The following is a 17,041-nucleotide window of genomic DNA, read 5'->3' as shown; positions in this document are numbered from 1 at the left end:
AGGGGTTCCATCAGAAAAATTGAAAAAATATCGTTCGAAAATTTCGTTCTCAGGTTTTGATGCAGATTGATGGAGAATCCAAATACAAATCGTTTGAGGTATTCCGCTCAAGGTTCGGATGTGAATTGGCAAAGATATAGCCTTGACTTGGGGCCATATATGAAAAATCAGCATTTGGCAAGGGGTTCCATCAGAAAAATTGAAAAAATATCGTTCGAAAATTTCGTTCTCAGGTTTTGATGCAGATTGATGGAGAATCCAAATACAAATCGTTTGAGGTATTCCGCTCAAGGTTCGGATGCGAATTGGCAAAGATATAGCCTTGACTTGGGGCCATATATGAAAAACCCGCATTTGGCAAGGGGTTCCATCAGAAAAATTGAAAAAATATCGATCGAAATTTTTGTTCTTGGACATATCTATGGCTATGGGCTAAAATGTAAATCTGAAACTCATATTTTTTTTAATAACTTTATAGACCAATGTCCAATCTACGATTGATAAATAGCCAATGATTTACTGTAGTTGCCTTCCATAACTCATTCCACCTTTAGAGGCAAGTCATACACCATATGCATTTTAATGCCATTTGTTTGTAATTATGGTCAGTTCTTGGAGAGATCATTGTGTGATTAACGTGGTCAAGTACTCGGACTTCATTTGCATGTTGCATGCAAGACAAACAAGGCCTCAAAGTACTCGCCAAAAAGTTAGTAAAATGGCAAAACGAAAATCATAAATATATACAATATCCAAAATAACGCAAAGTGCATGCAATGAAGCGGAGACATCGTCGTGTTTGGTTGGTTTTGGTCTTTGGTGGCTTCCGTCCGCGTTGGCCACTTTATTGTTTTTGTCGGTCATCAGTTTCGCGCCAAGCGGCCAACCGGTTTCACGGCTAAAACCGTCGATGCCCCCGCCTTTACCTCCTCTCACCTGCATCCCATTGCCAAATTGCAACGGTTATGCAATCCGGTAAAGTTTAGTGCATTTTGGCAATTGATTTTGCCAGCCGGTTTTTTCTCTTCTGTTTTTCACAACTTTTGTTTTGTTTATATTTCTTGTTTATTTTATTTTTTTACATCTTTCAGAGTGTTTTGTGTTTTATTATATTTTTTGAGCCTTAAGACTAAGAACCAAATATTTACATGACTCCTAACTCAAAGCTGAATCAGTTAAAGCAGTTTAAGTCTCTGTTGTTTTTGCTGCAGAGCTTCGATTCTCAGCCGCTTGAACATTTTATGGCCTAAGTAAGTACGAAGTGACAAGGGAGCCAGCTTCATGAGGGAGTACTGTAAAAAAAGGTGAAAGGTTAATTACCAAAAATGGTTTGCAAGAAGCTGTAGACCCACCTGTATTCCATGAGCCCAAAAACCATTTGTCTCACTGGTTTTTCCCAGTGTAAACACAGCATATTTGGAATAGGACTTTGCATTGGGGAATATAAAGGTGGCTCCACTATTCATCACTCGATCGGAGTAGGCGTTCATCTTTGTGGTGACAAAGCCGGGCATCACCAGCTGGACGTGGATGTTGTGCTCCTGGACCTCCATTTCCAGGGCCTTGCTGAAGAATGAGATGAATTTCTTACTGGCGGCATAGACAGTCATATTGGGCAGGGGCTGGAGCTCTGAAGAGGATCCAAGATTGACGATGGCACCCCGGCGACGGCCAATCATCTGGGGCAGAACTTTACGGGTCAGCATAGTGACTGATCCCATGTTGACAGTCAGCAGATCCCACAGAAGCTCCTCGGACACTAGATCAAAGGTCTCCGGATGTTCGTACATCATGCCCACATTGTTGACTGAGAAAGAGAGAAAATAAACACATCATTAAAATAATAAATATCATTCACTTATCAAAACCCATTCATAAGTTCGTTACTTAAATTATAAATCTCTTAAACGTAACGACGTCATAAAAATTCCCATGACCAAGATCAATGTCAAGTCTTATCAGCTCAACTTTTTTGGAAAACTGCCTTGAATTGTGCACAAGGTTGTCACCGCCGACGACTACGGCTCAGTTCCAAAATGTAAATTGCTGAAGCGCGTCAGAGCGTTTATGAGTCTGGTATGGCGAATAAAATTCAGACAGCAACACAAATGTACTTGAACATCGCCTAAGCCACTCTTTGCCTCGCCAATAGACCAAAAAACAGAGTCATTATAATTGCACGCAATTATTATTATTGTTTGGCATTGACAGGCAACACCAGAAAGAGTCACAAAATTAAAAAATGTGTGTAGCTACCGTTTGCCACTGTTGACAATGATTAATGTTCGAATCGTTAAGGAAAGATCGATTATAAAATCCGTTGACAAGAAGTTCTCTTGGCCAATAATTAGGTTATGGGCCAACGTATAAATGTCATTAGTTCGTGTTTGGAATATAAAACGTAGCATAAAAGTTTATGAGTTTATGGTAAACCATATACAAAAAACCTAATCTACTCCGATTAAGTGCAGAAAAATAAATTTTCGATTGGAAGTTCTTTGACAGGGATAACTTTCTTGGTAATATTAGAATGTGCCTTGAATGCCTGGCAACCTGTATCAATAAATTTAAATAAAAGTAGAGCATTACTTACCCAAGATGCCAACTTCAATGCCAGCGAGTTCTTTTTCGATTTGATCGTAAATTTCACGTCCTTGTTTGAAGTCTACGGCAATCCATTTTGTTTTCACCTTAAACTCGGCCTCTGGAAGAGTAAGTCAAAGTTAGTAATCTTATTTTTATGATACTATGTGGACTTACCAATCTCGTTGGTAACAGCTATGAGTTTCTCCTTGGTGCGCGAGATGAGCACTAAATTGAGGCCCTGGCGAGCCAGTTCCCTGGCATATTCCTTTCCAATGCCATCGGTGGCACCAGTTACAACTAAAGTGAAAGGAAAACATCAAGATCTTAATAAGACAGGTGAAGGTTACTGAAAAGGAACTTATATGGTGACCAGATAGTTTAAAATATTAACTTAAATTTCACTTAACTTTGCCCAATTACTAAACCATTTCATCACTTTCAATTGTTTGACTTTATTTTTAGCAACTCGCCTCCTCCGAAAGACCTTTAAAAATTTAACATTTGTCTGCTAATCAATGCATTGCATTTGGCCGAGTCTCTTTTAATCACATCACCAGTTGCTGCTGGTTGTTAGTTGCCGGTTTGTTGAAACCAAAGCAAATATCATGGAATGCCTTTTTGGCCGCAAAGAAGCACTCTCAGAAGCAAACCGGCTAGCGTGGCAATTGCTGCAATGTTGCCACTGGCAGCTGGTTATTGGTTGCCAAATATTTGTGCAACGGAAACATGAAAACGGCAGCAACACCACAATACACAATAGCAACACCATCGATCATTGTACTTGCGTGTGGTTGGTTAATTATGAAAATTCATTCAAGATTTAGCCAAGGCACAGTAAAAAGCTACCATAATTCAATTAGGAAAACTATGCATAAATCGATCACTTGTTAACACAAAAGGTATTTCATTAATTGAACAATAAACGGAAATAAAAGCGATAGTAGTATAATTTACAACCGTTAGACCACGAAGAGCAGCACGAGACTCGGGGCAATGAAAGCGAATAAAAAACAATATAAAAAAACTGAGAAAAAAATGCGAATAACACAATATCCAAAATAACGAACAAATCGCAAGCCGGTTTGTTTACGAGTTGAATGACTTTGCCTGCTCCATAAACCAAAGTATAAACAAAGCGAAATAAATGGGTAATATTTTGAATTACATTCAGATATCCTTCGACAAAAACAATAAATTTACTGAATAATTCCAAATCATGATTACATTTGATTTATTTTTTATGAATCCAAAGGGAGTAAAAGTAACCTTAAAGTGAACCTGAAATGTACTCAGATGAACTCACGGTGGCAGTTCTATATCTATGTCAAATGCAACTCACTATGATTTGTATTTTATTATCTTATCTATAGTTGATCCATGGGCTATTTTTACATTTATTATAATGACCTGCAATCATGATTACCTTGTAATCATGATTATATTTATAATTTTTTAATGCAAAACTTCCTGAAGGAGTAAGAAATATTTTAAATATTTACATACATCATGATGATTCGGTTCTTTCAAAGTATAATTTTTTTAATATTTTGTAAAGATTGAAATCTTTGGATAGTTTTGAAATACTTTTCCAAGCTAATCATGCTGAAAATGTGATTTTAAATATATTTTGTACACTAGTTCATCAAAAAAGTTAATGTAAACTTTACCACATTGTAAATATCACCTGAGAAGTCGATTTTAGTAACTAAATCGCTACAAACTAAATAAAAGTTAGAAACAAGTGCAAATTATTGTGGCTTTCCCGACAAACTAATTCACCAGAATTCATATGACTACTAGAACAATTACCTCCAAATTTGGACTTTTGATCCAACCAACTGACTGATAAAAACTACACATTTTAAGCCGGATACGTCGCATAGGCAAAGCATAAAAAAAATTATTGATTTCTTATCTTATCGAAAATACGTTTTTGTAAACTGCTGATAACATGAACCAGCAACTAATATAGCAACTCAACGATTTATTTAACTATAAAAGTGTAATCTCAAGGAAATCTTTCAGTTACAAAATAAATCTCTATAAATACAATAAATACCCGAATTGATTAGCCTAATGATTGCTGAATAGACCTCACGAAAATCGTATTATAACTAAAAATAATGAGTTATTGGAGACTATATGCAATTTGAATAATATTGAGCTATTAAAGGGTATCAATTATTATACCCGGAATGAGCTTACGACATGAGAATTAAAAGAATACTTTTAAAAATTCACTTAAGAACGAAAATCAAACAATTTGCATTCGAAAACCTACACTGTTGACAGACCCCTGAGGTTAAAATGTGCAAACACAGGATTGAAAAAATTAAGAGAACTTATAGTGTTTGGTATGACTACTCACCTGCCCACTGGCCGAACTTCTCGATCAAAGTCTTTGGCAAATGTGGCTGGAAATAGGGCTCCAGGACTGCCTTGATAGTACTGATCAAGGACTTCAAGTTGTCGTAGAGATAGTTGAGTATGGCCAGAAATCCGACCGCGAAAATAAAGTTCCACACCAATTGCCAATAGCAAGCCATCCTGAACAGAGTGTATATGTTGAATTCCAATACTGGCTGCATGGTTAAGAGAGTTCTCTTTATATAGGTTCGATTTAAAAGAACTTTGGATGGTTTTTGATAGTCGTCAATTGTTAAGGGAATGGATTGTGGATCGTATGCCGCTTATCACACTACAAACTCGTGTTTGATTATTTATTGTTTCGTTCCGCACAAAAAACTACCACTAATTTATAATCACTACACTATCTCGGACTGTCTGTCTGATACTCTGTATTTTGAATTTTGTTGTTATATATTTTTCATTGTAATGTTTTCTTCATAAAATTTTTTGTATATTTCTTTTACCGGAGACACAAGTTGCAAGTTTGAGCGCCGATCACGCACTGAACATTTTCAAACTTCGGCTTGGTTCGCCCGGCCTGTTTTTGGCTGTCTTGGAGCCGAGTCTCGAACTTTTTTGAGTTTTCGGATCTTGTGCACAATAAACACAAGCTAAGTACAATTGTAAAAGGCAACTTACAGCGGAAAGGCCACTGCAGTTGGTGGCTCTCGGTTTCCTCGGTTTTACTCACTTTTTGTCGGTTCATTATTTCATAAAATTTTAATTTCTTCAGTTGCCCATTTTCTACGGTCTCGGTGCAAAAGATGTTGAAAAGCTACACACTATACGTGTCTTAGACTCTTGAATTATTTGACATTTAATTGCCATGAAAGATGTGACCCGCAAATGATTTTTTCCTTTCTCCCACTCTGGCTCTGTCAAGTCTCTGTCTCTATTTCTCTCAACCCATTTGAGTCTGGCCTGAACTATAGTAAGTTCGTTTTATTTACTAAGTGCATAATCAGCTCACTTTTGGTGTAGAACTAATTGCAAACAATTAAGGGAAAGATGCGTCAAATTGTCGTTTGACATGCAAAGACCTCTGAGACATAAGCTATTTTTTTTCCTGTACAGATACGCTTGTTAAATCTCAAATAAATGTGTCAATCTTTCAAGTTGATACAGTTTTTTAGCACTTACTAATAGCAATATTATTTAAAACATTTTTACAGAGATTACAGAGGTTTTTAATTGTATTTTATTAATTTCCTATGCTATTCCCTCCCTTTTTTTATACACATTTCTTATCAACCGCGGAACCAAGCCAACTGCATTTCCGATTAAGTCAGCGAAAAAAAAACAAGACAGAGTATACAAAATTACATATAAAGATTTCTATATTTATGTAGAATGAATGAACTATAATTTGCAAAAATATTCGAATAATGTTTGAGGCAATTTAGTTAACTTTTATGACGATAAAAATTGATGGGACTAATGGTTTGAGGAAATTATTACTTCATTCCCTGAAACTACTAATGTGTGATTCCCAACAAAATTTTTTGGGCACATTTTTTACCATTTAATGGAACAAAGTTTATGTTCAAAGATTATTTATTTTATATTGTTTTATTTTCAAATTTTATAACGTACACACATTGCTAAAAACACTTTCCCCCCCACTTGTTGCTTAATTGTTTATTTTATTACCGGCGAAAGGCTTTCTTAAGTGTTTACTACCCATTAAAATTGCTTATTTAAAAACAAACGACCACTTTGACGAAATATTGAATAAAAAGTGAGAGTAACTTTAGTTTTAACTTACAATTCGTCAACTTTTATAGCCTAGAAATAAAATCAATAGTTTGTATAAAAAGGGACGACCGGCCCAGCTGAATATTGATTACAGAATGAGTACGAAACTCATACTATGAGCGCAAACCATGGAGGAATATATTCTTTCAGAATGAGAATATCAGAGCTTTTTTTTAGAGAGATTCACGGTAGTGTTGATAGTGTTGTAGACTTGGCTTTGAAGTATTTTTTTAAAATATTCTTTTGAATATTAAAATGAATTAGTTAGATGTTTTAAGAAAAAAAATATTATTATAAGGTTATGAACAATTTTTAGAGTTTAAAATATATTTAACGAACACTCCGGAGGAAAAAGCTTTTGGCAGAGAAGTATCTCATAAGTTCGAAACTTCGAATTCGGTTAGCCGAGATACAAACCGTTGAGCTGAGATACTTGATAAATCCGCCTGAAAGTAGTTTATAGCCAAATATATTGTTTTTAAGAATAATGATTATTTTTTATTATTTATTTATTATTTAAGTATAATTAAATTATGATTATTTCCCTTGCTCCTTTCGTTTTGGCTTATCCGTAACATTGATAAAGAACTTGAAACAGACAAACGTCCGCATCCGCCAGGTTAAGGCCGTTGCAATGGCATTTTGGACGTGATGCCAGAAATAGCCAGGTGTCTCGTCCACTCCATCCCGCAACTGACTCACAGAACTCCGGGCATACTCCTCGGCCGTGGGAATGAACAGTCCTCCCTCCATGATCCGACTGGAGTACGAATTAATTTTGGTGACAACAAAGTTTGGGGACAACAATTGCACGTGTATCCCGAAGGGTTTGGCTTCGTCCTTCAGTGCCAGCGTGAAGCTCCGGGTGTAGGCCTTCGAGGCGGCATAGTAGGCTCCATAGGGAAGGGGCTGGAGCTCAGTTCCGGAGCTGACATTGACAATCGCTCCCTTAATGCCAGCCGCCTTCATCCGCTTGAAGAAGATGCGGGACAAATGCGAAACGGCCACCACATTGGTCTCAATGATGTTCTGAGTGTCTTCCTGGCTCCATTTTAGCAACGAGAGGGGTTTTCCAGAACCCACGTTGTTAACTGTATCGGATCGTGTTATAAATTTAGAGTTTTTGCTTCTTTTCTACACAGAAAGAAAAAGGGTAGACTGTCAGTCATTCAACTTACCTAGTATGGAAATAGGCACATCGGCAAGTTCCTTTTCAATATGCTCATAGACCTCAGTGCCTTTTGTAAAATCAGCAATTAAAATTTTTGTTTTAACTTCAGACTCGATTTCTGCAAAGAAATATATAAAATTCATTAATGAAATGCACATTTTTTGTATCCAAAAATAAATTATCGAAGGCTTTGCGTGTTCTTGAAAAGTGTCGTGTTTGTAATCAAGTTTCTATCGGTCGCAATATCATTCGAAATAGATTTAATAACTCCAAACTGGATTGCAATCATCAATTTTTGACAACTTTATTGTCCAAGTTCTTTAATAACTCAATGGAAATTTAGGCGTCGAGGTGTAGATATATAAAAACTAGATCACAAATAGAGCTTGTTTGAGGTATAAAGCTTTAAGTAATCATAGGACATTTTTGGATTAACTTTTCCTTTATAAATTAATAAAAAAGTATATATAAAATATATAGTTTCCTTACTGAAGCATGTCTGTATTTAAAAGTCACAAAATAAATTAATAAAGAACTTCATAACTTACCAATCTCCTTGGCCACCGCCCTTAGTTTCTCCTCGTTCCTGGCGATCAGGACAACGTTGATGCCCTGGCGGGCCAACTCCTTGGCGTATTCCTTTCCAATGCCATCGCTGCTCCCTGTGACCGCCGCCCAGTCGCCGTAGCGCTCCTGGAGAGTGGGCTTAGTTTTCACAATATTCATTAACCACATCCCTAGTAGCCTGAGGGGCGTTCGCAATTGCTCATAGAGATAAGCGGAGAGGGCATAGAAGCCGACGTAGGTGAGAAATTCTGACATTTCAATATTATTTACGAAATAGAAACACCTATTACAGCCTTTTTGCTAAATTTTGTTCGAGTGCTCGAGCAGAGAGAGTGTGTGCTTTGCGATCGACTCCCTGCGATGGACTGCGGTCACGGAGCAATTTGCACACATTTGGTCGGACAGGGCGCTGAATTTAAATAGCGTGCATTTTATGGAAGTCCGAGCAATCAAAAGGTGTTCGACTTGCCGTTAAGTTTGCGCCAAAAGAATCCGTTTTATTTTTATTTATTTTTGTTATTGAGCCTCGAGTATAGGTATATTTCGATTACCACTTTTTCAGTTATCACTAGTGTATTTTCGTATACATTTTTTATAGTTTGAGTGATTCTAGGCCTAGAAATGTTCAAATTAAAAATGCCCACCCATCGGGTCGGTTGCATTTTTTTGTGGGCAAGGTCGCGTTTTCCAGGCAGTTGCGCCATTAGCAGATGGCCCGTGATTTTAAAGGCCAACAGTAGCAAATTTAATGCAAAAAGCGAAAGCCTAATGGCTTTAACACATCAAATGATAACATTTTGAAAATATACTCATGTATCGTACGCAAAAAGTCAAAAAATGATGTTACAAACCACTTTTGCAGCATTATAATTTAAATGGAAACGAGTAATTAGAAATTTTTAACGTTTAAAGGCAATTTTTTATTTTTGGGATGATATATATATCTAGAATCGAGGGATTTTTTAATAAAACCATTTAAATAAAAAAGCCAAAGGAAACCTAAGAAAGAAATTCTTACAACTATTAAATATTTCTTCCTTTTACTAAGTTATTATTTCTTTTACTATTACAGTCAATCGCTGATTTATCTTATTTTTAATTTGATGGAAAGGAAAGTCCTCATTCGCGAGGTGAAAAGAGTGAAAAAGGCATTTTGAATCTGATGCCAGATATAGCCAGCAGTTTCGTCCACTCCATCCCTTAACTGATTCACTGAACTTTTGGCATACACCTCCGCCGAAGGGATAAATAGTCCGCCCTTCATAATCGCCTTAGAGTATGAATTAATTTTGGTAACCACGAAATTTGGGGACAACAATTGCACATGAATACCAAAGGGTTTGGCCTCATATTGCATGGCCAGGGTTAAGCTCCGGGTGTAGGCCTTCGAGGCTGCATAATATGCCGCATAAGGTAGGGGCTGCAATTCCGTTCCGGAACTAACATTCACTATGGCTCCTTTAATGCCAGCATCCTTCATCCGTTTCAAGAAGATCCGGGATAACTGGGAAACGGCCACCACATTGGTGTCGATTATGTTCTGAGTATCTTCCTGGCTCCATTTTGCAAGCGGAAGGGGTTTTCCGGCACCAACGTTGTTTACTGAGAAAGATTGTTTAATAGAATAGAATTTGTACTTTATTATTATGGGAGTTTCTTTTTCCCACTTACCTAGAATGGAAATGGGTACATTGGCCAGTTCCTTTTCAATGACTTCATAGACTTGAGAGCCCTTGGTAAAATCGGCAATAACAATTTTAGTCTGCACTTTAGACTCGCTCTCTGTAAGGGATGTATGTATTTAGATTAATTAAAGTAATGTAGATAGGAATTAAATGTAAACTTACCAATCTCTTTAACCACTGCTTTGAGTTTCTCCTCGTTCCTGGCGATCAGGACAACGTTAATGCCCTGGCGGGCCAGTTCCTTGGCATACTCCTTGCCAATACCATCACTGGCTCCAGTGATTGCTGCCCAATTTCCATAACGTTCTTTGATAGTGAGTCTGTTTTTTGCATCGTCATAATAACGAATTTTGAGTAATCTTATTGGTGTTTTCAAATGTTCGTAGAGATAAACGGCCAACGCATAGAGACCGATGTAGGCTAGAAATGCTGATAAGCCCATTTTTTAATAATTAATACAAAACTTTTTTGAGGGTCTAGACGGTGTGTGCTTTGCGATTGACAAACTGCGATCGACTGCAAACATGGAACTAAATACGCTATTATTTATCAGTACCTAATCAGTACCTGTTTGCTGATAAGAAACTGTTTGAAGTCCATATAGGTTCCACAAGATACCCAAACTTAGGAATGCATTTGGGCGATTATCAAGCTTAACTATTTTTTTTTATTGAATGGATTTATTTTTTGAATGGAAGTGCTTTAATTATTATTTTTTAAATTTATAAGAAAATTATCACCATTAAGTAATAATTTTTTTATATACTTTCTGTGCTGAATACTTAAACATCATTACTAGCAAAAAAATTATGTGTCTGACCTTTGATTGTAAAAAAAGAAAGCTATTGTGTACTTGCTTGTCACAATAAATTCATAAAAAATGACAAAAACTTTAAAAATAGCATTAACTCAAGATATAATTTCATTCCTAGAGTCAATCACCTTCTAATCCGTTTTAAGTTCATCCTAAAATGACATCATTGAACGTGGGTTCTTTGTTCCTTGTGAAATGCACTCTGCCACTTGCCACACTCACCCATCACAATTACCGCCCCGTGGCAGTGGCATTCATAAATTAGAAAAAGCAAAGAAATGGAGTTTTACAAAACGCTAAGTACACATACACGCCCCCCAACCGGGCGGACATCCTTCTTTTTTCCGGGGTCTACCAGGAGCCAAGCGAGTCCTTTTCCAAGGCAGGGTAAGGAAATCAGGAAACGGAAATTGCGATGAGAAGCTGTGAATCGAACTGCGGAACAAGAGCCACGACATGGGTTATATATCAAATGGGCATGTGTGTCGACTCGACACCCAAGAGCAAAAGGAGAACAATTTTTGGCTTTCAACGAAAAATCCATTTTGAAAAATATATTTTCTGTCATTTTTCGTCGTTTTTGGCTGCCGCAAAAACCGCATTTATTCAAGTGTCAAATAAATTCATAGTTTTTGGGCTTCAAAGTAAAGAAAGGACGAGGGCGTCGACTGTTGGCGTCGGCCAACTAATTAAGTCAAATGGCTTTAGACCAGGCCGGGGCCAGAAACCGCCAAAAACTCATTCGAACTCAAATGGCAGCCAAAAAGAATTGCAACGAAATTTTTAAGCGCCATTCCATTTCTGTGGTAGCCGAAATGTATGCTACAGATTTTTTGAAACTCACACCCACGTGCATGAATGTGTGAAATGGAACTTATGGTAATCACATTTAATTGCTTTTTAAGCGCACTTTCTGGCAGTTTAGCAGTTTAGCTAATTAATGTGACTCACACGCCACTAGGGGTAAAGGACAGGGGCTCTTAAAGGCCTCGAGAGTGCAGTCAGAAAGCTTAGATATATAGCTCAGAATATCAGAAATATTGCAGGCGAATGGCGCCAGTTTTTAGTTCATGGCATATGTGCCAAGATAAGAACTCCGCTGAAAATCCCTCAGAGTGGGAGTCTGCACTGGCGCAGTCATTGTCAAAAAGTCAAACAATTTGAATTATGCCTTGCAATTTGTACATCCGTTTTGACTTGGCCCAAAACACAGCCACTCCTCTGCCTTTAGTCCTTGGTCCTTGCTTTTGTTTTTATATATGAGGGAAATTACTGTTTGCTTTGTTTCGCATTTGCCGTTGGCGGTTATTTTCTTTTTATTCATATTACAACTAGCAAGCTCATAGTATGCTCATTTTTACAAATTTTTATTGTGGTTATTATTGCATTTTGTTTTTTCGAGGAGTTGGGGGAGTCAATAAAATTATAAGAGCAAATTTTGTGGAAAAAGTATGGTCTTTGAAGTGTATGTATCTTAGAGAGAATAGAGTCTTTCTCCATCCCTGTTCCTTAATCCCCCCCCAATTAATCTCTGACATATCGTTAAACCGCATTGCTGGCACTTTTCACTATTTTCGACTGTTGACTAGCAGGATGCTTAAAAATGTTTATGTCAAGCACTGAATGTTAAGTAGCTTCCAAGGAGGCTCGGCTTGTCGCATCAGCGCCAAAAAAATAAAAACAGAAAACCAGGATTCGCAAAAAAAGAGATGTCAAGTGAATTCGTGACAGCCAGGACTCTAGTGCTCACTCCCCGGAAAAAAGGATTCGCCCCTTAAATGGCGCATGAAAATTAGCAAGTTGTCTGTCGTCTGCCATTATGCGGCACACTTTGAATGAAATTACCGAAAAATTCCATTCGTTTTTTGTATGTTGGACATTAAAGGCTCAAGGATTAAACGTTTCTGTAGTCAACAGTTAATTAGCAGTTTGTGGTTATCACGAGAAAATATTTGCTTTTTTTGTGACAGAACTTTTGGCCATAAAAATGCAATCAGTGGTTAAGTTATGTCCAGGATGCAGGGTCCACATATCCGAGCACCACCTGTTTGTGGCCCTGAAGGCGAAATACTGGCCATAAAAAATGACTAACGATTAAGCCAAAAACCGGGAGAAACACCAACAGGACAGCAAACGGCAACCGGCAAGTGTCGTTTTGAAAAATTCAAATCTCGTTGCCAATAAAAGCCAATAAAACTCGTAAAATAACTCAAACAAAAAGTGGTTTGGGTCTTGTGGGCGAAAAAAAAAGAAAGAACCGAAATCCGTGCTGATGCTGCTCGTTCAAGTGTTTTGTGTCGCAATGTTGCGGGTGGCCATTACCATTGAGTGTTTCGGGTTTCTGCGGGTTAAAGTTGATCTGCAGATGCATTTAGTGGCTTTTCCCCACAACACACCACATACATATATGGAATATATTTATGGCTCAGGTCTAAAGAGTTGGGAGACGAGTCATCGTTCCCATGACCGAAAATAGAATTGCATTTGGATGAGGATGTGGCTGTGGCTGTGGCGTCTACACCTGTTGGGAATATGTCGCCTCCGTAAATGTTGACTGTCGCAGTCTTTTGTCATTATTAAGATGTACAAGCATGTGTGGTTGTTTTGGAGTAATTTAAGTTGTTGTTTACCAAATAAAAAAGTGATTTTCGGAGTGTTTTCATAAGCAACTGAATGGCTTTAAAGTTCTTATAACTATTTCCCACTTATCCAATTATGCTACCAGGATTTTCATTAATCAACTTTTATTCAAACCTTGCCAGGTAGGCCACAAATCTCAACATTGACAAACGGGTTAAACTTTCTCGACGACAAGTCCGCAATATTTGCCCTGGTTTCGCAGAAGAAACGAATCAAGTACCCAACTTATGCAGATCCCAGTCCGATGAAAATCAAAGAAGAGCCCAGTACAGGCCCAGTTGAATGCAAATGACAAATGCTTTCGCGTATTTCAGTGTGATTTTCCACTGCCTCTGGTACTCTGCACTGCATAAAAACGCATTTTGAATGCAGACTAAGCAAGTGACCGACCAAGTAAACACGACAAATGAAATTAATATGCACAATGTGTACGCCAAAGTTGAGGGTTTTCAATCCGTTCTATTAGAAACTCAAGGGGGTATTACGAGAAATACTTATGTACGTTTAGGACAATCCCCCCAAACCCTGACGCATTGGCCGATATTTGAACTGCATTTTCTGGTACTGGGCAGACAATTCCTGGCGCTATCGCGATGCCAAATACGCGGCCAGGCAAAAAATCGCCGACAACGGCAAAATAAAATAAATATAAGCTGGTACAGGCACTTTAAAAAAATTATTATATACAAATTAAATACTTAGAACATTTTAGGAAAATGAGAAACACAGAAAACTTGACTTTATCTTCTAACTGAAACTTCTTATTAAGCATTTAATCTTTAAATAATTTTTAATAATGTCCACATCAAATTTTTTTGTGCAGTGTCTCGCCACAAAAAAAGGATACAATATTTTGGAATGAGCAAGGAATATTCAAACGTTTTCGCATCCTGTCAGAGGATGCCAGCTAGCGGCAAAAACAATTTCGTACATTTAAATGCCAGCACATGAAGGGGAATAGTATGGGATGATTCCTTCTTTATGGCATTGGCCCCGGCTCGAAGAGACAGAAATGTCTCCCATTCTGCTTCTAATGCTTCTTTTCGTTTTTTTTTTTCTGGAAAGAAAAATATTGTCTAAAAGCGAAATGTCGCTTTGTTTTGCCCCTTTGGCCAAGCGTGGCGTACAAAACACATAAATCTCGGCATATGTGCATTAAATTGCCGTCCCAACAAATTTTGGTTTAAAATAAGGCGAAAAGCATACTTTAATTGCCACTTGAAGTTTTCAATTGTTTTTCTATTCTGGTTCTATGGCGTTCACTTCATCCGTGGCCAGGAGCTCTGCTCTGGATGTTCTTCGTTGCCACTTTCGGATGTCTGTTGGCAAACTTAATGACCCGAAAACTTTTCGATAATGTGGGTGACTCTTCATTGTGTCTCACTTGGCATTTTGTGCGGGCTTAGGAAATTATCAACTCAACGCCTTTCGCAAAAACCGAAAAACGGATGAGAGGTAATTTCCAGGAAAACGATTAGAAATTCCTCTCGGTGGCCCAAAATAAACGAAAAAACCTAAAGGGTTTTCTGGATTTACACAAAAAAGGAGTTAAAGATAAGGACAATGGACTAACATATTAGGCTTAAAGGTAGGATTTTCTAAACGAATTAATTCTAAAATAGTGTTTGAGAGATTAAATAGATAAGAGTGAAGGGATATTAATTTTAAATAAAATTATATCAAAAATGCTGCTTAAAATACTTAGTTTCTCTAATTTAACTTTCATTTTAGGTATTTACTTATAGAAAAAGAAAAAGTATAACTACACTGCGGTTTTTCTGCCAAGGCATCTTAACCCTTTCCCCATGATTTCCCTTAAAGAAGCCCATTCTTCCCCCGGTGTCCAGCAATTTGGCAAAAACCAAAAGTGGAGGCCACGTGACTAACATAACCAAATACAGTTATAGCCATCGCAGCCTCGTTGAGCAAGTGCTCGAAAAATGTTTTGTTTGGCAAAAATCAAGATGTGTGGCGTCCTCTCGCTTTTTGCTCTTAGCCTTATTCCTTTTCCACGAATTCCTCGGGCTTTTACTGCCCGGTTAGAAGAACTCTTTGGCAACTGTAGAGATTCTACAAAAAATGACACAATATATGTGCTGTGGGGTGGACATTATTTATATAAAATTGTTAATATAAAATACTAACAAATAAATATTGTACATTATTAGAAAGAACACTATTTAAGTTTTAGTTAAAGGTTATTTTTGAAGATGAAGCCCAACAAAAATGAAGGAATCTACATATATTACTCATACGACATGTATACCGGATCAAATTCAAACCGCAGAATATCTATTTTTTATAAAATTTAAGACTTTTAAACCAACAAAGATCCACCCTAATGTTCCCTCGTATGTTTATCTTTGGCCTGGCCTTTGTCTAGTTGAAGTGGTGCAGGAATTTCCCAGGACAATGGTTTGAGGATCGAGGCTGGCGTTGTTGTCCGTTGGCGCTGTTTGGGCAATAAATAAACGTTTAGTTTTGTAGCGGAAACAGGGCGACAGCAACAGCAGTTCCCTCAGTTTTATGAGGGTTTGAGTATTTTGGGGTGTTAGAAGCTGACCAAAGAGGGGCTATTGGATGGAGGTAACTTGTTTTGGCCTCTGGCAGCACGTGCTGCTGTGGTCAACGTGTGGCTAGCATTGTTGTCACAGTTTTTCCTGCCGGTGGTTAACTGACTACCGTCGACCTTCGGACTTTCAGATGGGAAGCTCCTATTAATGGCCGCGTAATCGGTGCTCAATTAACACACTATGAGTTCAACAAATACATGGGAAAAAATTGTAATATTATTCGGTTTTATTATAAATAATATTTGGGGATTTAAAGATAAGATTATAATATTAATTATACCATACAATGTGAAACAAGTTAGACATTTACATTAAACTTAAATTTAATAAGTTTTCTGAAATTTGTTACTTTTTTTAGTGCTTTTCCAAAAACAACATTGTGGCCTTTATTTAACATGCATTTATTAGAAATTTATTAGCACTGGTAACAAGTTTACAGGGAAATTTTTGGTATTCGCTTGCATAAAATTTTTACACTGGCGCCGCTCGTTTCATAACTCAGACAAAGTATCCACTCAGGATGAGAGCACACTGGCTGCACTCTAGAGGATCCTGTGGCAAGGGCTCAATCCAATCCCTATTCCCTAAGTCCACTTATTCTGATTGGCATCGATGTCCTTGCATACGCTAAAAACCTGTTGACCATTTGCATTCATTTAGAGAGCAGAGGGCTTTATTTTCATTCGGCACTCTGAGTTTCTTTGAGTTTTCACGAGTTTTCGTGAGTTTTCCCTTTTTGCGTTTTTGTAGTTTTTGCACTTTTTAGTGCCTCATTTAAATTCTAATTTTATGAGTGCGTTTATGCCTTTGTCGAAAGGCAGCCATGTATTTATATATATGA

The 17,041-nt window shown here is 37.4% G+C and overlaps 3 protein-coding genes across 4 annotated transcripts; all 3 read right to left on the bottom strand.

Moving 5' to 3' along the window:
* Positions 1-1,025: 1,025 nt before the first annotated feature.
* LOC6497363 (hydroxysteroid dehydrogenase-like protein 1) lies at positions 1,026-6,867 on the bottom strand. 2 transcript variants are annotated; one of them, XM_014906185.3, is made up of 6 exons: positions 6,761-6,867; positions 4,955-5,168; positions 2,761-2,883; positions 2,594-2,704; positions 1,353-1,807; positions 1,026-1,292 (listed from the first exon to the last, which is right to left on the bottom strand). In XM_014906185.3, the coding sequence occupies exons 2-6, from the start codon at positions 5,130-5,132 to the stop codon at positions 1,176-1,178; spliced, it is 984 nt and encodes a 327-aa protein (XP_014761671.1). In that variant the 5' UTR covers positions 5,133-5,168; positions 6,761-6,867; the 3' UTR covers positions 1,026-1,175. The 2 variants fall into 2 exon arrangements, with proteins under 2 accessions (XP_014761671.1, XP_001962245.1); XM_001962209.4 differs by lacking the exon at positions 6,761-6,867 and having other exon boundaries at positions 4,955-5,634.
* Positions 6,868-7,222: 355 nt separating this feature from the next.
* On the bottom strand, positions 7,223-8,898 carry LOC6497362 (hydroxysteroid dehydrogenase-like protein 1). The gene is made up of 3 exons (XM_001962210.4): positions 8,470-8,898; positions 7,929-8,039; positions 7,223-7,841 (listed from the first exon to the last, which is right to left on the bottom strand). The coding sequence occupies exons 1-3, from the start codon at positions 8,741-8,743 to the stop codon at positions 7,288-7,290; spliced, it is 939 nt and encodes a 312-aa protein (XP_001962246.1). The 5' UTR covers positions 8,744-8,898; the 3' UTR covers positions 7,223-7,287.
* Positions 8,899-9,383: 485 nt separating this feature from the next.
* On the bottom strand, positions 9,384-10,713 carry LOC6497361 (inactive hydroxysteroid dehydrogenase-like protein 1). Its single transcript, XM_001962211.4, has 3 exons — positions 10,336-10,713; positions 10,160-10,270; positions 9,384-10,090 (listed from the first exon to the last, which is right to left on the bottom strand). Exons 1-3 carry the CDS (start codon positions 10,613-10,615, stop codon positions 9,573-9,575), a joined length of 909 nt encoding a protein of 302 aa, XP_001962247.1. The 5' UTR covers positions 10,616-10,713; the 3' UTR covers positions 9,384-9,572.
* Between the last annotated feature and the right edge of the window lie 6,328 nt (positions 10,714-17,041).

The sequence above is a fragment of the Drosophila ananassae genome, chromosome 3R (genome assembly GCF_017639315.1).
Source record: "Drosophila ananassae strain 14024-0371.13 chromosome 3R, ASM1763931v2, whole genome shotgun sequence".
NCBI classification, from domain to species: domain Eukaryota; kingdom Metazoa; phylum Arthropoda; class Insecta; order Diptera; family Drosophilidae; genus Drosophila; species Drosophila ananassae.
This window is presented reverse-complemented; position numbering and strand designations above follow the sequence as displayed.

Coding starts and splice junctions, on each gene's coding strand:
- LOC6497361 (XM_001962211.4), bottom strand. CDS start 10,615: ATGGGCTTATCAGCATTTCTAGCCTACATCGGTCTCTATGCGTTGGCC. Junction 10,271..10,335: donor AGCAGTGGTTAAAGAGATTG/GTAAGTTTACAT, acceptor CATCCCTTACAG/AGAGCGAGTCTAAAGTGCAG. Junction 10,091..10,159: donor TGTACCCATTTCCATTCTAG/GTAAGTGGGAAA, acceptor AATCTTTCTCAG/TAAACAACGTTGGTGCCGGA.
- LOC6497363 (XM_001962209.4), bottom strand. CDS start 5,174: ATGCAGCCAGTATTGGAATTCAACATATACACTCTGTTCAGGATGGCT. Junction 2,884..4,954: donor GAAGTTCGGCCAGTGGGCAG/GTGAGTAGTCAT, acceptor CTTTCACTTTAG/TTGTAACTGGTGCCACCGAT. Junction 1,293..1,352: donor TTTGGGCTCATGGAATACAG/GTGGGTCTACAG, acceptor CTTTTTTTACAG/TACTCCCTCATGAAGCTGGC.
- LOC6497362 (XM_001962210.4), bottom strand. CDS start 8,743: ATGTCAGAATTTCTCACCTACGTCGGCTTCTATGCCCTCTCCGCTTAT. Junction 8,040..8,469: donor GGCGGTGGCCAAGGAGATTG/GTAAGTTATGAA, acceptor ATTTCTTTGCAG/AAATCGAGTCTGAAGTTAAA. Junction 7,842..7,928: donor TGTGCCTATTTCCATACTAG/GTAAGTTGAATG, acceptor GATCCGATACAG/TTAACAACGTGGGTTCTGGA.